Source organism: Dermacentor albipictus, unplaced genomic scaffold (assembly GCF_038994185.2).
Source record: "Dermacentor albipictus isolate Rhodes 1998 colony unplaced genomic scaffold, USDA_Dalb.pri_finalv2 scaffold_23, whole genome shotgun sequence".
NCBI lineage: Eukaryota > Metazoa > Arthropoda > Arachnida > Ixodida > Ixodidae > Dermacentor > Dermacentor albipictus.
The window spans coordinates 242,088-263,360 of record NW_027225577.1 but is presented as its reverse complement, the minus strand read 5'-3'; the positions used below and the strand labels follow the sequence as shown (position 1 = coordinate 263,360).

Sequence of the window (21,273 nt, the reverse complement as noted above, 5' to 3'; positions counted from 1 at the left end):
ACACCGTTGTCCGCAGCGAAGCATATAAGACTGCATGTGCGCAGTGATACATTTTTGGTGACCGAACTACTTGCATAGCTTCCATAGCGTTGCACGATAAGTGTGAAACGGGGTATAGTCCTTCGCAGTAACGAAATCGTCATTCGTGGGGAGAACAGAGATTGGAACAGAGACGTTGAATCCGCAATTTTAATTCACAGATACACGACCATTTGTCTGTTTGCAGGATGAACAGCTGATTGCTGAAATTTCACATTTCTCGCGCAGTGAATGCTAAAAGCGGACGCCGGGGTGAATGGCGTCCATATTCCCTAGTCGCTTGCACCACTTTCGCAAATGCTTAGATCGTTTGTTCCTTGTCTCCCAGTTCATCCTGATCTTCAACATCGTGGAGCACTCTCAAGCGAAAGGCAAGGACTACCCGCCCTGGGCCATCGGCGTCGGCTGGACCATCGTGTTCATACCGCTCGCCACCATTGTCGTGCTCATGGTCATCAAGCTTTGCTCAGTGCCTAAGGGCAGCCTGGCACACGTAAGTTGTTCGCCTTTGCTCGCACTACGGGGGTCGTCCCGTTTAAAACGCTCGGCTCGCCCTAGTGAAGCTAATCTTATGTTAACAGCCGCGTACTGAAGCGACGTGTATTTATTTTGTTCTACCTGTTCTACTGTAACGCTGCTTGTAGAGTTAGAGATTTGGACATATTTGGGGTTCCAGCAACATTGATTGAAATTTATTTGGTATATTCAACTAGGGACATTTCCTTCTCAAGTGAAATACGAATATTCGAGAACGAAAGACCTCCAAATATCGAATCGAGTTTGGGATACCCTTCTGTTTCTAAACAAAGAAAAATGCAAAGTTTACGTGAAGCTTGCCTCATAGGAAAGAGGCTTATTAACATCTACATACCTGCCAACTTCCATATTTTTGTCGTGGATTGTCCTATTCATAGAGCTTGTTTATGGTTCTCGTGGTGACGTGAGCAATTTTACGATCTTTTCTTCATTTTCGTTTGGTTTAGTGCAGAGTTGATTGGAGAAAAAACACAAATAAAGTCGCTGACTCGCTTTTCCGAGCCTGGTTTTTCAGAGTTATCGATTAATCGGACTTAGCCACATCAGCGACACCATTTAGTGCATAAAGGCACTGAAATTTTTTCCGCCGTTACTGAAATATTTCGTGAACAAACTTAGTAAACATTACTGCTTGTTCGGGACGCAGGTCATTCCTGCCGCGACAATTAGCTTCGAGTGCCTGTTCAGAGCGTCCCTATAGAACAGTCTGTGAATATTTAACCATGAGTCAGCATGTTGAGCAATCAACAGCCTTTAGTACATTTCGTCAAATTTTAGCATTTCTTGGCTTCGACACTAGCACTTTTCATATTCTAAGGTTGGCAGGTGTGCATATGATGCTTGCATGTAACGTCGTTCGAAACCGGACGTCTGGCGAACTGAGGAATTTGCAAACTAAAAACAAGTGAATTCTCGCTATCTGACGCATTATGACAATGACAGTAATAAAACAAGAGAGCAGTGCGTCAGCTGATCATGTAGAGTGTTGTGTCATGTTGAAGAAGAAAAGTGTTACATTACAGGAATGACGGAACCGGCATTCTTTTTTAAAATTTTATTTTCGCAATCTTTATTCGCTACGGCAGACACCAGAAACGTTTGCGGTGACCGCTAATAAACTCAATAAACAACGTATTTATTCATTTTCAGTTGTCAACCTACCGAAACATTTTGTTTCGGAATCGAATCTAGTCATTGCTGAGTTCATCGTAATTTACCATGTATATCGGTGTCGGTATAACTGTTCGTGACATATGCTGAAAATATTTGCGCCCCTGAGAGGGGCATTCAGCGCGCTGTTATGTTCCCTGGCACTCTTCCATGTGCACTGCGGGAGGATGCAATTCCAAACAGCTGTGAACCTCGCGTGCACATTACGGCGACGGCTATTTCAAAGCTGGTGCTCCTTCCTTCCAATTTTTTTCTAAGAACTGCATAGCCACTGATAGCATCCACTAAGCGATAATTTGCTTTCGTTTCAAAACGAAAGAATCTCTGCGTAAGTTCTCACCTTAAAGTAAATTTTGCTTTCATGTCATTAACCAGCTCATCTGAAGTCGGCCGCTGCGTTGCCTGCGTATTAGGCGCTATAAAATAGAGTCATGTATATACTGCACTATCTTGAATAGCCGTTGTCGGTTGTGTATTTCACGTCGCGTGATAATCGAAACCGTGGACATGTGACCTGGATACACGGGAAGCAAGTGCATCACTAAAAACTCTCAGTAACGATGATGTTCCTCGTTTCCGGTCATTACATTGTCTTCACCCGCAAGGTGACCTGCGCTACTTAATCTTCGTCACTATGCCTTCCAAGCCACGAGCATGGAGAGTTTCCCTTGACTTCTTGTCAGCTTTGGTGCCTTCAAAAACTGAGAACAAATGTTCATTGCGCAATTATGCCATCGCTCTGAAAAGCATGAAGGGAACTGTCTAGCAGTGCGACGTCTTTTATAAATAGGATTCACGCGGGCGAGGGTTGCAACCCTGTTTCCACATCACTGCCAACTTTCCGGCTATCAAGACTGGCATCTCATTTCGAAAGCGGCTTTCTGGCACGCGGTCGTGTCTTGCATTGCCAGACGGGGCGTTGACGTATATGGCTAGTAAAGCTAGTGCCAAATCACCTGATGTAGAATGATATTTTGCGCTCTCGCATGTTGTAGGCCCCTGCCCTTTGGATTGATAGCCGCTGTCACATTGGCGACCGTAAACCGCAAATCCACAAAATTATTCTGATGCGAATCATTTATCTTTTTGTTTCTTGACTGAGGGAATTGTGCTCATTGTCATATTCGCATAGCAAGGGGACGGGGCTTAGCTGCTAATGCGTGTGGTACTATTCGTTCCTTCAATATCTGCGCGAACACTGTTCGTGAAGTTCCAGGAAATCACAACATTGAGTGAGTGACTTTTTTTATCCGGTAATATTTTTTTGTAATGCTCTCGCTAGTGCTTATTGTATGCATAACTGCAGCCATTTATCTACAGACCATAGTGAACGTAGGTACAATTCTAGTCATGCCAAGATTTGAATCTTGGAACGATCATTTATAAAATTGCAGTGATAATTAATTTGCTCCTTGAACACTGCAGTGCAGATTACTTCACATATGGCGGCTAGAATCAGTGATGTTATAGGATTAATAGCGCAAGATCGGCCCACTCATCTCAGCGAAGTCCGCTATTAGCTAGATGATACACTGGGCAGCTATTAAAGGCAAGCATGGGTGCAAACAACCTCTTTGTATCTTGTTATGACGTGCTAGTCCTCTTCTATTTGGCAGCCCTTTGTGCAGAATATTAGACTTGTCCGGTGGCGACGATGCCATCTCTAGTTCACGTTGATGTCGGTATCTGACTACCTGTATGCTTGTTGCGCCCTCTATAAACAAAATCAGCTTGCAAAAGTACTGAACATCTATTAACATGTTACAATTTATTCGTTTTTTTTTTTAATCCCAGTGTGAAAAGGAGTAGCCGGCGCCAATTAAAGGCGACATCATCTCCTAAATACCGTATAATAAAAAAAAAGTAGGAGGAGTTCATAATAGATTGTATTGGTCACATTGTTTCGTTCGTGACACCACACCTTTCTCGCAGCTGTTCAGCAAAGAAAGTCGCTGCTCACACAGTATATACAGATGTTATGCCCGGAGGTCGTGACATGCGATTGAATCGACTGGGCGGCAGTTCTCATATCTTTTTTTATTAAGCTTAAGATGAAGATGTTATCTCCTTTCCATTATATGGCACCGTTTTGATGTGCACCCCGTAGCTCCATTTATTTCCATTTATCGTCGCTGCGAGTTTCTTGTCGCGAATGCGAGCAACTGCAGTGCCCTCCTCACGCTGCCTTGCAATTAATAAATGGATCATCGTGCAAGGAGAGAATGAGCTTGAACATATAGCTCGACTACTCGATTTGCCGGTGTTCTACAGCAAAACAATATAAGGAAACTATCAAATAAATACCATTATATTCGTTTACATGCTATCCTCCACGAATCTGGTATCATTCGTCGGCATCTTGTGCGGTCACAAGCGAAGCTTTCTGTTTAAGGCTAACAGACGATGTCTGCTGCATAAAAGCAAAACAACTGTTTACCTACGGGGAACTATTAACAGACGTCCGGACCTAAATTTGGCTTCCATAAAGGAGACGTAACACTTGTTCTTGTCTTCGTTTCAAGTGGCCTTCACATCTAAGGAAATATTAAACCTAGTCGGTCGGTTAGTATAATTTACACTAAGAAAAAGGAATGTTAAAGCAGTACCAACGTGAGAATTTCTAGTCATCTTTTGTTATTTACTACAGCGAAGCTGCCTATAGGTATACGCTCCGGAAAAATCGTGGCGGCGAACAGAAATCTCCTTGCGGCAAAGCCAACTTTCTCGCCAGTGTTCTGTAGCTTTCAATCAAATGTAGATATCTTGGAAAGAAATATACCAAAGTTGGCCGCTAGGGCGACTCTATCATTACGCCGAGTTTTATTTACTTGTCATTATTAGTTAGTTCACAGTGAAGTCGTAAACGTTACATAATTCCCGCCTGCTGTCAATACATGGGCATTTACGGCGGAAATATGGTTACGGAAAACGGCTGTAACTCTTGTTTTATCAATACTATCCTGAAACAAATTATATGACAATTAGCCGCTAAGACAACTCTAACATTGCACCGAGTTTCATTTCCTTTTCTTAATTACGTAGTTCACAGTGAAGTTGTATGGTATGATGGTATGAAGAACATTATTGGGTCCTGAAGGTCAACCCTAGGTTGGCACGGGCCGCTCCCACGTTGGGACTGTCAGGCCGGGCCCTGCAACCACATCGCGGGTCTTCTGGACTGCCCGTAATTGGTCAGAGAGTGATTCACTGTGTAGCATTTGCCGCCACCATTCTTGTTCCTTGTCACAGTGTGTGAAGACTGCGGGGCACTGCCAAAACATGTGGTCAAGAGTAATGATGCCATTACACTTATTACAATTGGTTTGAGTTTCCCTCTCCGGATAGATCCTGTTAATAAAATTTGGACTTTGGTATGTCCTTGTCCGTAGCAAACGTAATGTGACCGCTTGGGCTCTGCAAAGCTTACCGTCTGACAATGGGTATTCCCCTCTGCTTAAATAATACTGCTTCATGATTTCGTTATATGTTAATAATCGATCCCTATGTTGCCGGGTGAAGTGTAAGTTGCTCGATCTTGAAAAGCACGGCTATAAAATCCTCGTGCTGCTTCATTTGTCACCTCACCGAGGTTTCTTCGAGCTCCATCCACCACCCCCAGATGTGCAGGAAACCAGCGGATTTCGATCCCCACACTGTTGATATTCTATAGTAATCGTGTTGCTATCCGTGTCACATATCCGTTAGTAAAGTTACGTGTGGCTATTCTAGAGTCGCTGTAGATATGTGTCCACCGATTATCCCGGATTGCTAAGGCGATTGCTACTTCTTCTGCTACCGTTGGGTCCTTGGTATAGACGGTGATGGCATCCCGTATGTTACCTTGAGTGTCTACGACAACGCAGGTATACGCATCCTCATTTTTAACCCAGGCAGCGTCAATGAACACCGCCTGCTGCTTATGTTGATCTATGTCTTGAAGGAGTGCCTTAGCCCTTACCTTCCGTCTCTCGAGGTTATGTGTCGGGTGCATGTTCCTAGGGAACGGAGTCGTCTTAATTGTTTCTCGTAGTCCTGCTTGGAATTCTGTTAATAATTCTCCTTTGTTGGTGTGGTTATTAATTTCTACGCCTATTTCTTCAAGTAGCGCCCTCCCAGGTCGTGCCCCATTAGTTTCTCCTGGTGGGCCACCTGTTGAGCCTCAGCTATCTCTTCTAGTGTGTTATGCAGCCCTAGGCGCAATAAGCTATCATTGGCCGTGCTGACGGGAAGTGCAGTCTTTATAAGTGCAGTCTGTATAAGTCGTCTGATTAAAGCATTTAGCTTGTTCTTATCAGCCTGTGTCCATTGTAGCATGCCTGCCACGTACGAGAAGTGGCAAAAGGCGAATGCATGTACTAATCTTATGACACTGTCTTCTCCGCGCCCCTTATGCTTGTTGGTAATTCTGCACAGAAGCCTAATGACTTCTTTTGACTTGTTAGAGATATGTTGTATCACCCTGCAATTAGATCCATTCGCTTGCAGGAGAAGTCCTAGCACTCTAATAGTCTCCACCTGCCTGATTGGTTCTCCATTCTTGGCGTATATGTCAATGCGGTGTTCTTCCTCTGGTATATATCCGTTCGGCTTGCGCCCATGCTTACTGCTCCGTAGTACCAATAGTTGTGATTCTTTAGCAGAGCAGTTCAGTCCCGTACTCTCCTTCCACCACATAAATGCTTTCCTGTAGTTTGGTCTGCGTTTGTCCCATATTACCTTCGGCACTCCAGATCGTTACATCATCTGCATATATTATAGCATATATGTATAGATTTGACGCTAATCAAGAACCTAACCGGCGTCGTCATAGAGCCATTGGCGATGTATCACAGCGACCACAAGGCCATCATCACACTTGCGTGACAAGATAAGCATAAAATAAAGAGAAAAGAGACAAGAGAACAAATGGTTGTGTATTTCTTCGTATTTAGCATAAATGACTTGCATAATTATATGTATAGATCCGCATGCAACAAAAACATCACATCATTATCGCTTACATATTTGCGACCATACAACGCACGCGCGTTACTTTGGTATTGTTGTGTGCCATTAATCGATTGTGCACAAGAAGCAGGCTCAAACGGCCGCCGTTGTAGCGCCACGCATTACGCAGTCAGCTAAATTGCGCTTTCGCTCTTCGGTAACGGCGGCATAGCTCGGTAGTAGGTTCGTCGATCCGAGAGACAATGATGACGCTTGATGAGATGAGCTCACTCCCATCTCAGAGCTCACCTGTGCTCATCAAAAGTTATGTTTCATCATCATCATTATCATCACCATCAGCCTATTCTTATGCCCATTGCCAGGGCGAAATCCTCTTCCCACGATCTCCAATTTCCCCTGTCCTGCGTCAACTGATTCCAACTTGCGCCTGTAAATTTCTTAATTTCATCCCCCCACCTACTTTTCTGCCGTCCTCGACTGCGCGTCCCTTCTCTTGGCAGCCGTTCTACAGCACTAATTGTCCACAGGTTATCCATCCTACGCATAAAATGGCAGATCACAGCAGAGGCCCCGGCCGACCTGAAAGCCCGGGCCCGGACCGCGCTCGGGCTTGAAGCCACGGGCCAGGCTGTACTCGAGCCCGCTCATTGAAGGGCCTAATTACAGTGCCTTCGAGCACACGCGAACATTATACATTGCATGGTCCAAAACATTCTGTGCCAAGCTGAAGTGATACGTGTAAGGAGCTGGCGCTTGGTGTGCTACCTTAGCAAAGAAAATAGAAAAACAGACGAAGTTCTATTTTTTTTTCTTTTCCACAAGAACTAACATTCTTTCCGCGTCTGGAAAAACAAATTTTCCTGTTAGAAGTTGCCATTTTCCTGTTACCGCTTTTGCGACTGAACTATTACAACTCCTTATGCGGTAACATTATTTTAGCGCTAACGCAAGGGGTGTCTCTTTCTACTTGTGCGTTTATCTTATGCTCTATGCCCGTGAATTTGCCTATTTCTATAAATGTACATACATATTCGCCTGCTAAATAACCTCATATGACCAAATCGTACGATCATGGTAAATGCATACGCACCAGCGGGAAACTAACCGCACGCACAGGCAATGGGATAGATCACTGATGTTCCCATGGGAGAAACAAATGTTTTGGTCTTTTATTACTCACGCACTGCAGCTCACTACACCCCGAGAAGATGAGGTACAGTCGTGCGGTACATGCGGTACAATCTGTGAGAAATAGATTTCTTTTTTCTTTTCTTTTTTTACTTACAGGTCGGGCCTGGTCATGCACGTTGGCTCTAGCTATACTTAGTAATATACACCCGGGCCCGGGCCGGGCCCTGGCTTAGTAACACGGGGCCGGGGTGAGCCCGGGCTTCGAACCACGTCCCGGGCTTGGTATCAGGGGCCCGAGCTGGGCTAGCACTTAATAAAGCGTGGCTGGCCCGAAAAAATCAGGCTCGTGCAGTGCTATATTACATCGCCTGCCCAGCTGCATTTTTTTTTCTCTTGATGCAAATTAGAATATTGGCTATCCCCGTTTGTTCTCGTATCCACACCGCTCTCTTCCTGTTTCTTAACGTTACGCCTGATATTTTTCGTTCCATCGCTCTTTCCACGGTCCTTAACTTGTTCTCGAGTTTCTTGAGTTTCTTTGTCAACCTCCAAGCTTCTGCCCCATATGTTAGCACCGGTAGAATTCAGTGATTGTACACCTTTCTTTTCAATAATAGTGGTAAGCTCCTAGTCAGGATCTGGCAATGCCTGCCGTATATGCACTCCAACCCATTTTTATTCTTCTGTAAGTTTCCTTCTCATAATCAGGGTCCCCTCTTGGTAATTGACCTTATAGGGCTTACAAATGCGCAATTTGTTGCACAGATTTGGCGGTTGCTCGGCTACGGCATCCCCGGGCTCGACACGTAAGGTGAAGAATTCGCGTGAAGAGGCCCAGGCATGCAACAAGACGGAGGGATGTCAATTCGCGCCCACCATCTTGGACCCCGCGGCAGGCCCGCTACGAATAGGGAGCGAACACGACTGCAAGATTAAACAGTAGAAGCCCACTAGCTGTATCATAACTTAATGGTGTAAGGTTTGTAATGCATAAGTAAATGTCACTCATGTATTTGTTAACGTCATTCCAGCGCCCCTATAGTGTCCATACACCCTCCGCAGCACGCACAAAACCTTTCACGCACCACGCAGTAGCTGCGTCTGCAACACAGCCAATCCGACAATTTTTCATCTTTTTTTTCCACACCACCTTTCATCTTCTACCTTGCAGAACTAGACCTAGCAATTAGGCTAATCTGAGCGAGTGTCTTAATTCTGCCTTCTCTCTTTCGCGCAGCGTGTGGCCGTCACCATGAGGCCCACCGAGGGCTGGGGCCCGGCGCAGACGCAGCAGTCGCTGAGGCCCGACGTCACGGACGAGAATGGTAGCATGAACGGCGGTATCGGGCGCGAGAACTCCTTCGACAACCCCTCCTTCAACGTGACTTACACGTTCGAGACGACCATCTGATGACTGCAGGACCTCTGCACCTCCCTGCGAAGCAAGAACAGGGCCAACGACTGAATCCGAGCCGCCTCGAGGGCGGCTAACCGGACTCAGCGGACGAGGTGCAGACGGGCGCAGCCGCACTTTAATCAAAGCTGACGACTAAGGAGCATCGAGTTGAACGCGGTCCTCCCCAACTCTCCGCTCTGGTTCTACCTGAGAACGCATGCGGACACTCGGTGCCTGGTGACGCGCGTGCGACACCAGGGTTTGTCGTTTACGAGAACGCCGCTTATGGTTCAAGATGTGATGAGGCAGCATGTTTCTTCGGAAACGCTTTTTTTTTTTGTTAGTGACGGACGTGGGCCGCACGCAGGAAAAGGCGCGTCAGATTGCGCTCCTTTTTCATTTTAGGTTTTCCAGCCCACGCGCGCGTCCAGCCGTGAGAAGTTGATTGGTGACTCCGCGGAGTTCGCCTTTTTGAGCTGTTCCGTGAAGGAGTCGGGAAGCCGAAGAGCACTCAGTAGGACGGTTGAGCCAAAGCCACAACGTTATATTTCCATGCAGACTCAACACAGGAAGAATGTTGTTCCCTTACTCAACGCGTGTCAGCATGTTAGTGAGAAAAACAGTGTGTGCTTGAAAATTCTGTTTAGCAAAAACTTCCTCGAACGAGGCGAGCGTAGAAAAGGTTATGACTAGCTGATCACGTGTGTAATTTTCATTTTTTTTAGATACTGACGTCACACTCTGTTCGCTCATTGTGGCATTGTTTTATGTTTTTGAACTGTACTGTAACGTGTAAATATCTGCATTTCTCGTTTTATTTCTCACTGTGCGTGAACGTGTGGCTCTGTTTCCCGGTGAAGCAACCATCACGCCGCATATGTGTTCTTGCTGACCTCAACTTGTCTCTGATCTCGTCACTGTACTTTCAAGCTGTGAGAATGCCTCTAAGCCCTCCCGTCTTAATGGCTTTTCACTTATAGGCAACTCCTCTCAGTTGGAACCAGCCAAAAAGCAGCGTTTCATGCGCATTTGTAGAGAGACATTACGTACAGTACATGCCAGCTGAGAAGCCTCACATTCTCATGGTTTCTCGACAGCCGCATCATGTTGGGCACATTCCAGAGAAAATGACGTCAGCAAGCATTTCGATCGCCCGTCGCTGCTAGCGGCGTCTGCTTGTGATCCTGATGTTCACACGAGATCTCTGTAACATATAGCATCGTCAAGATTGACATGAAGTTTATTTCTCCCAACACAGCACTGCTTGTACAAAACGGTATATTGTTGATAGCCTGCTTATTTATTCGTTCGCCGTCGCTCTTGTTGGATGATTAACGGTTGAGTTTGAAGAAATCTATGTGACGCCCCTTCAATGAAGGCTCCGTGTCGTTGTCGTGTATGCATGTGATTTTCGTTTCTTTTTCGCCCGAGACAATGTTTGCTGGTGTGAACAAATGATCCTGTGCTTATATATCGCACTTAATTTTCTTCAGTTTGCTAAGAGAGGGCGAATACTCACTGACATACTGCTAGACTTAGAGAAATCGTACGCTGAACCGCTTAGTTGGTGTTACATTAGTCGTGTATTGTGTAGTCTATGATGATGATGTTGTGGCCGGTCCGGGTAACTGGTGGTTAGAATGTGATCGCAGAATCCTTGTGACGAGTTTTTGTCATGAAGTGTGATTCCTCGAGTTGTTGACGCTTAGCGTAGTATATCGAGTTATAGCCTTGTAAGAAAAAAAAAGTGACACTTGCAAAACTGATGAAGTGCTTGACATTGTACATTCAGAGGTTATTTTACATAGTTAACATTTTTGTAGAGCATAGCACGTAATTTCTGGAGCGGGGTGCACCGCCGCAAGCGGCCTCCGTGGATGAACACACACGATCGCTGCCATCTGATAATGCGCGTGGCCGCGCATCGCATGAAAATTTGTGTACGGGTTTTTGTTGCGCAGCATGCATTCTGATAGCAGTGGGAAATACTTGCGTTAGTCATTCCAACTAAGTGTTCAATGTTCCATTGCTCGTCACACGTAGACTCTGAGAGTCGTAGTTCATGCTTACTTTGTCCACTCGGTTAAAGATTTTGTTCCCGCATTCACAAATGGAATTTGTTTTCATTGGCGCATTTAGTAACGCCTCACAATATTTACCTCCTGGCTTTACGTTGTACCAGTGCTTGGAAAACGTGGAGAGCTTTGCGTTTTGTCTTATTTTTGTTTTCGTGGGTGGGGCGACGAATTTTCGGGCGTAGTGCAGAGCAGGTTACGCTTATTGACGTCAAACTAGTAGCATTAGTATGAGTGGTAAGAAATGAATCGAATGGCTGTAATCCCGTTTTCCTAGCCGTGAAAGTCGAGCGTACTAGTCCGCAGAGGCCCGCTCAATGGATTCTCACCGCAGTTCCATGACCTTTCAATACGTTACTCTGTCAGAGTTATTGGCCTTAGGATGTTAAAAAGTAAGCGATGTAGGTGTCCGAAGCGCAGTGGTTTGTTCCTTGCTACGTCTTCGAACCTTAGCCCGGAAACACGTTTGCACAAGGACTTGGCGGTGGTCTCTGCCCCAGCGATGGATGACTGATTCCTAGATCCAGTGTGCATTCTTTTGTTCACAAGATTTCTGAGGAGAAACTTGTTTTCTGCGTGTGCTAAGAGGAAAAGAATGCTCCCTGTGGCGCCTGCACTTTCTGGTGATATACGCCCGTACCACTACTTTACCGCACCGGCGTTGACTCGCGAATATGTAGACCGTGCCTAAACACTAGCCTGATGACTCTGTGTAACGCTCAGCATATGTGGTCGTAGAACACTCGAGTGTAAATAGTGTACATTAGTGTGTTAGCTGTACGTGTCTACCGCGCTCTATTTCCATTTCTCTCGCTCGATCTCTGTGAAACCAGCATGTCAGAGGCCGGACATCACGTGTACATTGCGTGTATAGAGAGTAACTTTATGGGGTCGGCGCTCAGTTGACTGCGGCGCAGGGTTGACAACTGTGTGCATTTGTCTTTATTACTTTTTTGTCTCTAACCAGGAGGAGGGTGTACACAATTTTTTCCCCCTTTAAGCTTGAGCTTTGTGACGAACGGGCACGTCACATGATTAGTTGGTGGCAGGGCTGACAGACAGTGAATGAATTCTTGTGAGTCTTGCGGGCAGTGAATGAAAGGTATAAAGAATTAGTTTGTGTCTTGCGGGCAAGGAACTACTAGTCAGTTTCGTAACACGTGTGCCCGCCGTGTCTACAGACAGACTGACCTTATTTCGAGTAATCCGTGTCAGTCTTAGCGATGAGCAATAGTTGAAAACCACCGCAACGTCGTCTGCTAGGCAGCAATTATCTCTGTTTTCCGTGACTCTGTCCACATCAGGTCCACATCAGGTTTCCTCGTGACTCTGACGACCATTCTGAGATTTGTTGTAATCCTTAACTGTGCGGCGAAAGGAATCATTTGTGTGCTTAGAAGGATGATGTTATAAGTTTACAAAAGAAAATGATTTATAAATGACGAGATATTAACTGTGACGAAAAAAGGTTTCTATGTTTTTGTTGCGATCGGCATAATAAGCAGATTGAATTGGTAGCGCAGCTGCTAACAGTTTGCAGAAAAACCTGACATGCTAATCTAAAGAAGAAATCAGTCATCAGCAGCCTACCGTGAGGTACATTATGGTCAGCAATGTTCTGACAAACTCAATTATTCGTTTGTGACTGTACAATGACGTGACAGTTCCGCAGTTACGCGCTGGCGCAGACAAAAACTTGTCGCACTGAGCGCAACAGAAAATTTGAGCATCGTGTGGCAAACGCGCGTCACGCCTAAAGATTTCAAATGGCAAATTACAGCTTGTGGACAAACCAATATCGAGTGTGCTTGAGAGGCTGGTGGCGTGCCAACTTCGAAAATGCTTTGGATTGCTTTGGATAAGTTGCTTGGCTTGGTTTATTACCTGCTGCATTGTCGGCGCTCTGGCGCGAACCAAGACGGGCGCGATGCTGTTTTACGGTCTAGCACTCTTGGACTCATGTCAGTTTGCCAGGTACAGTTCTATCTCTACTCGTTTACTGCCGCAGCACCTACGCGAAACTCATCCAAAACACCGCGCCCGCTTGAGTTCGTAATGCTGCTGCTGCTCGGAACCCGGACTCTCTAAGCAATATCAACAGCATCAAAAAAAAAAAACGAAACATTTGGCAACGGCTGTCAGCACTCGTACCGATGCTGTTGCTGTTGCGTTGGCTGGTCAATCAAGCTGTGCCGTAGTTGTGTAACACGAGTCTTGCCGAAGCCTAGGGCACGCCTACTTCAGCCCTTCCTGTTTCTCCTCCTCCTGGAATATAGTCTTTCATGAGGGGCGCGGCAAGTGGCGTTGTTTCGCCAGCGGGAGGGGCCCGTGCTGTGACGGGCCCGTGGGCAAGTCGGGATCGATCTCCTTCCGTCTATATACTGTCGTACCTAACACTCGCTTCACAACACTCATCGCTGCATCAGATCGAGCGCATGCGCATACTCCGTCTCTCTCTCCGTGTCCAGTGCGACGTCTCGACGTCACCGCGTGCGTGCCGGACAGCCCGCTTCGAGATCTGCACCGAAGGTCCGACTTCCGAGATCACGGCACGACGCTGATGATTTCGGAGGCCGAGCTTAAAGGGATGCTAAAGAGAAGCTAGTTCAGACTCGTACGTTCCATATATTTTCGAAACGCTGGATTTCCTTCTCAAGGCAAAGTTGATTAGTAGAGGAGGGAGTCGAGGCTAATTATTCCATTTGAACATGTCGCACCAAATCAAACCGCTGATTACGACAGTTTCGACGTTTCTGATTTCATGGTATTATTGCGCTTTTGAATCATTCATATGTATGAAAAGTTTATAAACGTTTTCCTGCTTATGTTTGCGCACCTTCACGTGCAACCTAATTTTGCTCTGTTCAGAAAGAATCGCCCATTCCGAGACAGACGAAGTCAAATTTTATGACGTCACGGAACCTTCCTGCAGACATATTCAAGTAGCGTCGCCCCCGCGGTCCGTCGTTTCTGCGTCCGTTGTAGCTTATCGGCCATCCGCTTACAGTACGAGTAATAAGTACAGTACTCAAGAATGCAATGGGCCCATCGAGCTTCGCCTAAAATTTCTCTTTGGCCTCCCTTTAAGGTGAAGGCGCACGCTAGCCCACGGCTTTTGCTCGCCGCCCTCGTGAAAGCTCGGTGTAGAACTGCCAGTCGTTGGTGCAGGTGTTGGCGCCCTTGCGCGTCGTTGGGCATGGTGGCAACGGTCTTGGCGGAAGCGGGTGTCCGACAACAGTTATGGTAAAGAAAAATTCAAAGCGAAGCCGTCAGTGAGCACGAGGGTGAAGTTGGCGCTGTAAAGCTCACGTGTACCGTGTACCACTGAAGGCGAGAACGGCATTTATAGTTGGGTTTTCAATTCGAAATTGGGAATTTCACTTGCAGTCGTCGAAAACAATGTTTCATGTTTGACCTTATGTGGTGTTGTGCTTTGAGTGAGTAGCTAAGCGAACTATATATACATATATATGTATATATATATATATTGATTCACCTTGGTAAGCTAACCAGGTTAAACATTGCCGATTATGTCGAACCCTTCAGCATTTTCGTACACCACAGCGGGTTTGCGAAAGTTATCGAGATAAGAACCTCCATGAACCCATTTCTCTATTTAATTACTCGCTATGAAACACTTCATTTCAGTCTATTCGACGCTCACTTGCAATTGTGTCTGTGTACCCTGAAAAGCTGTTTGCTCCATAGCTTTATTTCTCTCATCCAATGCCTCAATTCTGCCTCGGTCACGTGCAGCATCCCAGCGCTCTTCTAGCCAGTGACGCAGCAAGGTGACGTCATCAGCCGCGCTCGCCGCTGCAGCCTTGTCGGCGGCGCAAGGAGCGACGAGCACTCATTGAGGACAGCACGAGACGTGTAAATAGGCAAACACCACAAGGCGGTCGCACGCAATATATGGACGGAACGCAAGGTGTCCTTGCTGGATCGTGTGATAACGTGTACATAGACCTTTCAGCTCACCGTCAGCTACAATTAGATAAAAACCGCGTCGAAGTGTGTAGGCTGAAGGCACCTCGCTTGTTTTGTTTTTTTTTTGGTCGATATTTTGCTGCAGCCCCACCGTGACGATTCCGTATGCATTGCCACGTAATTGAGTAGAAATTGTTTTTGGGCTATTTCGTGCACCTTTTCTTTACAGTAAGTTTAGCGCGAAGTACATGACGTCACATGCAAGGAAACGCTGGAGGAACACCGATAGCTGTTTTTCAGTTGACAAACAGTTTTAGTTACCGTTCGCCCTTCGTGTGTTTGTTGGTGTGTTCGATTGCTTCGCACAAAAATAATCTAAAAATCATTTCTATATGTTTTTTAAGCCATTCGCACAGATATTTTCTTTCTTTTAGTTGACTCGGTGTCCACGACATTCCCGCATGAATTCTATAGGAAATAGCCGTGATAATGCATACGAAACCGTTTTGGTGCGGGGAGGTATACCTGTGAAAAAAAATACATATATGTATAAAGACCAGATCGTTGACTGTTTTTGAGAGTCTCTAATGGAGATATAGAATGTTGGAAATTTGTGGTGACACTAAATGCAAGAAGTTTATTTTTGAAGAGTGCTGTCCTTATGTCTAGCGGGCTTCATTCGCGCAAGTATAATGTTGATTCTCTTACGGTTCAATTAGCGTTTCTTTTGTGCGGACACCCTTCTTTAGGTATCTGAACAAAGTGATCGGTGAAGTTTTGTTTAGCTTTCTATCAATCGTTGAATGATCTGTCGTACGGCTGGATTTTGTCAAATTAAACCGTTTCCGTTAATGCTTTCATATTCACAGTACAATAGAGACATCAATCGCGATTGGTGGACAGATTGGTCGCGGATGTCGTACTTGTTTTCCGCCGCTGCGATTAGATTCTGTTTCTCTTGAAAAGAGGTGCCTTTTGTGATTCTGTGTGAGCCAGCGTTGTTGTTGAACCGCTGTGAGCACGTGTACATTGGAAATGATACATCTGTACCTTGAGTTTGATAGCCGAATAAAACGAGATAAAAAAAGAAGGGGAGCCTGGCCAGTGTCGTACACCTGAAATGAAAATTTTCGCAGGTGGACAATCAGTCAACGCAGCAACAGAAGTGAGGAGGTGTTTATTTTACACAGGTAATGAAGGTGTTCGTGAGTACAATCAATGACAAGGTGCAACCCGTTCACCCCGGTTTGCAACGCCGGGCAAACGAACCAGCGCTTCCCCTGACTTTACGGCAAATTCTCGGCGGGCTTCGTATGCAGTTCTACAAGAGCGCGGCCGTACCCTTGCAAAATCAAACAACTATTTGCTAAACTGACTGCTATTCCGGGCGCATGAACATGTTAATCGCCACTAAGAAACCGTTTCATGATTTATAGGGTGGAGGAACGTAGTAATAATATCAGCGGCCGAAAGACCTATGGTGTAGGGCTCAAGTCTGCATAGCGCAGCGAACCGCTAAAAGGTCTATGCTTCGTTAGGGGAAAATAAACATAATCTTCGAAATATAAGCCAGACGCACATCTGATGTGGCCTGATGGAACAACTTTCTCGTTCAGCCATATTGATTTGCATCTCTGCTAATAGAAAGCGACGATTATGACATTAACAATAAACTAATACAGGAGGAATCTATAAAGATTTATCTCTGACACCCAACTTGTGCTCCATCGCATAAAGGACCAAATGTCGTCTCTCAAAGCTCGCTGTCAGCGTGTTTGTACAGGCTGCACGAGTTATGCCTCGGTGAAATAAGCCGCCTGCCCGTGCAGAATCGCAAGAATCTCCACTCAAAATGACACAAATGAACATAACCGACTGATTTGGACTGCGCTTGTTGCGATGAACTGCATGCCGAGTGTTATGTTGTACTGCACATTGTTATGTTATATTACTTTTGTAATGTAGGGATCTCTGAACGCCGTAGCGTTTAGGTGACTGCAAAAGTTACGTCATGAAGACATGGGCTAATTATGTGGGAATGAACAGCGCACTGTGAATCTAAAAATGAAAAATGGCTGTGCACAAAACGAAATGGATAGATACGTGAGCTAAAGAAGAGCGCATACAAATGTTCCCGTTAGAACTTTACCCTGGCTAATAATTTCATTGTTGCATGTAGCGCGTTCACCTGTCTCTTTCGGCCTAAGCGTTATTCGTAATGTCGGAAAAATGTGTTCTGACAAAGCAGCAGTAGTATTAAACAACCACCACATCAACTACTTTGATTCCTTTAGTACTAGCAACCCAGCAAGAGGACCAGTGAGATACGGTGCAGGCTTGAAAAGGTAAGCAATAACACCTATGCTAACACAATACACATATATGCAGCATCGATTACTTCAAAAGTGGAAGCGCGCCATCTTCTTGCAACTGCTTGTGTCAACGACTACGACACTTCAAAGAAGGGTGCGAACAGAGGAGCCAGATTATTGTTAGTCACAGTCATATAAAGCCAATTCTCAGACAATGAAACCAAGGGAAACATACGGTAAACTAACAGTTTTACTTAAGATGTAGAAATGATAAGCTAAATGGAAATTTAAGTGAGCGAGAGAACAACTAGCCACCGGTGACCGACGAACCCACGTCTCCTCATTACGCCTGCGATACTCGTAGCAATCGACCTACAGCGGCGCCGTTTTCTTATCTACTTTATTGGATGTTGTATATGTACTAGATCTAGTCCTGGTATTGTTAGCGCCGCAGTTCACAGCCATGGTGGCAGATGTGGAACATCCTTTCTAGCTCAGGCGTCACCTAATACACGAATTTGGGAGAAGGCAACGGGCCAGTCAACCGTGATATGATACCCGAAGGCGTCAAAGCTGCCCGAATCTAGACCATCGCTGTGTAATGAACGAGAAGGGGAACCAAGGGGGCCCATTTTCGTTAGTCAATATCATGTGATGCCAACAGACAACCAAACCAAGGAAAGCATCAGGTAAACTACATTTTAATTCAAATGTACAAACTATAAGTTAAAAGGAAATGAAAGTAGACGAAAAAAACAACTCCACTGTGTGTGTTTTTTTTCTCGCACTTGTGTTGTGCTGACTCTGATGGATTTGTACTTTCTCACGTCCTCTTCTTTTACTTTTATCTACGCATTTTCCACCGGTGCAATGTAGAAAACTGAATATTCTAATCTGTTTAGCCTCAATACTTTTTTTTTCTTATTTATCCCTCTATTGGTCAAGAAACAACTCTAAAGAGCATTTTCAATCTGAGGAAAACAAGAAAGAGTGCTACAATAGCAGAAGTAATCTTCAAATATTGTGGAGGTGTTCTCGCTTTCCTTATCTATCACCCCAACGGCAATCATCAAGTTTGACCCAGCAGGGTTTTATTCACTTTGATGTACCTACTGAAGAGACATGTATTTATGTACCAAAAGTGAATAACGAAGGTGAGAGTTCGTCAGTTTGTCGTAAGTGCATCCCGATTTGATAGTTTTCACTCGCATTTTAAAAGACTATGGTCACTAAAAAGTGTTGCTGCATATGTCCTGACAACTTTGGGCATTGTTACTCAACGCCTTCATAATACACTGCCTGCGTGGTTATACTGACATTAGCAACAAAACCAGAGAAGCTGCAGGGGTGTAATAGATCAATGTGACCAGGTCCTGTTCTAGTGACAAAGTGTCTAATATGGTGACCTCCGACATCCTTTGGCGCAGTCACTAACGTTGCTTTAGGTTTTTTTTTTCATTTCGTAGGAACACAACTCGCACAGAATCGCATAACAAAATTGGTAAGAAAAGTCTGCTTTTGCTAAGGCGCACGCGCAGATCCCGCTACTGTAATATCATAGTTGCTTCTTACTTCCAGTTCTCAGTTTATATACTTTACACTCATCGCGCCATAATTGGTAAATAGCTCAAACCCCAATCCACCTGATTTGTCTACGAGTAATGGCGACACTTATGTGTTCAGCAAATATTTGAAATCGGCATCCGCGACGAAGACAAGATGCATTCTATTCATGCAGATTGCACGAAAATCATTTTTGGTCTCAATATTAGTCAAATGACTGGCAAAACAAAAGTGCAAATTCATTAGCACTCGCAGTGTGCATAATAAGGAGCCTCATAAACCTCCCTCGCGTGCACGTCTGCCGCGCATCTCACTGCTTAAACAAGTTTATACCTCTTCTTGAATCGAAGGTGATTCCTTACTCGTGCGAGAAATGGAGTACGACTGGAAATATCAACAAGTATCAGTGCCTTGAAGTTACCACCGGTGCAAGTTAATGAGCCAAAGCCCCTTGCAGTGCCCTCGGACCCAAACTTGGAGCATGTGCTGTTTTGAGTCAGCGTGCCCGCCGTCCGCTGCAACAGCTCTAATAGCTTTTCTGCGTAGCCTACCGGGCTCAGCCTGGTCAAGTTCCCTGCCCTTCCCTTATGACTTCCCTCTCTTTCTCTCTCTGCGTAGCGTACGGCAAAATAGAGCCTGCAGAGCGAGCCCCTCAAACACGCTTCTGTCTTCGCTCAGCCTTATGCGAAGCTCTCGCCGTTCTGCGTCCTTTGTGCTACGCTGAATTTCTGCAGCTCGCCGCGGATGGCGCTGAGCATAGCTTGGGTCGAATCTCGGACGCTAGAAGTCATGGGAGACTGCTCGCCAGGGTCTGTCCTCCGGGAACGCATCGAATCGTCGTCCCGGCTTAAACTGCAGTCCTGTAAGAAAAATTTGCAAGCAGGACAGCTTAGACAGGCATTGTACAGCAGGAAACGTAGACTGACTACCCTTTACTTTCCCCATAGCTAGTACTTCAGCGGCTAGAGTTACTATTTTATTTTTGCAGTCATACTACTGATGTTCGGCACATATCTCTATCACCTGAATGTGCGGAATATAATCAACCCTTATATATAGCTTTCATTGATTACGAGAAAGCATTTGATTCTGTCGAAACCTCAGCAGTCATGGAGGCATTACGGAATCAGGGTGTAGACGAGCCGTATGTAAAAATACTGAAAGATATCTATAGCGCCTCCACAGCCACCGTAGTCCTCCATAAAGAAAGCAACAAAATCCCAATAAAGAAAGGCGTCAGGCAGGGAGATAAGATCTCTCCAATGCTATTCACAGCGTGTTTACAGGAGGTATTCAGAGACCTGGACTGGGAAGAAATGGGGATAAGAGTTAATGGAGAATACCTTAGTAACTTGCGATTCGCTGATGATATTGCCTTGCTTAGTAACTCAGGGGACCAACTGCAATGCATGCTCACTGACCTGGAGAGGCAAAGCAGAAGAGTGGGTCTAAAAATTAATCTGCAGAAAACTAAAGTAATGTTTATCAGTCTCGGAAGAGAACAGCAGTTTACGACAGGTAGTGAGGCACTGGAAGTGGTAAGGGAATACATCTACTTATGGCAGGTAGTGACTGCGGATCCGGATCATGAGACTGAAATAATCAGAAGAATAAGAATGGGCTGGGGTGCGTTTGGCAGTCATTCTCAGATCATGAATAGCAGACTGCCATTATCCCTCAAGAGGAAAGTTTATAACAGTTGTGTCTTACCAGTACTCACGTACGGGGCAGAAACCTGGAGGCTTACGAAAATGGTTCTACTTAAATTGAGGACGACGCAACGAGCTATGGAAAGAAGAATGATAGGTGTAACGTTAAGGGATAAGAAAAGAGCAGATTGGGTGAGGGAACAAACGCGAGTTAATGACATCTTAGTTGAAATCAAGAAAAAGAAATGGGCATGGGCAGGACATGTAATGAGGAGGGAAGATAACCGATGGTCATTAAGGGTTACGGACTGGATTCCAAGGGAAGGGAAGCGTAGCAGGGGACGGCAGAAAGTTAGGTGGGCGGATGAGATTAAGAAGTTTGCGGGGACGGCATGGCCACAATTAGTACATGACCAGGGTTGTTAGAGAAATATGGGAGAGGCCTTTGCCCTGCAGTGGGCGTAACCACGCTGATGATGATGATGATGACTACTGATGTTGCAGAGAATCAACACGAAGTGGGA

General features: G+C 45.4%; 2 protein-coding genes across 12 annotated transcripts in view; one reads left to right on the top strand and one right to left on the bottom strand.

Annotated features, from left to right (window-relative positions):
• LOC135898911 (sodium- and chloride-dependent glycine transporter 1-like) overlaps positions 1 to 11,323 on the top strand; it is a 968,957-nt gene extending 957,634 nt beyond the window's left edge. For all 5 annotated transcript variants that reach the window (XM_065428136.2, XM_065428134.2, XM_065428132.2 and 2 more), the window contains 2 exons: positions 368 to 532; positions 9,062 to 11,323. In XM_065428136.2, coding sequence (XP_065284208.2) covers positions 368 to 532; positions 9,062 to 9,235 — 339 coding nt within the window. In that variant the 3' untranslated portion in view covers positions 9,236 to 11,323. The remainder of the gene's footprint in view (positions 1 to 367; positions 533 to 9,061) is intronic.
• Positions 11,324 to 16,400: 5,077 nt separating this feature from the next.
• LOC135898918 (uncharacterized) overlaps positions 16,401 to 21,273 on the bottom strand; it is a 215,214-nt gene continuing 210,341 nt past the window's right edge. For all 7 annotated transcript variants that reach the window (XM_070529532.1, XM_070529533.1, XM_070529531.1 and 4 more), the window contains one exon: positions 16,401 to 19,960. In XM_070529532.1, the coding sequence (XP_070385633.1) occupies positions 19,781 to 19,960 (180 nt within the window). In that variant the 3' untranslated portion in view covers positions 16,401 to 19,780. The remainder of the gene's footprint in view (positions 19,961 to 21,273) is intronic.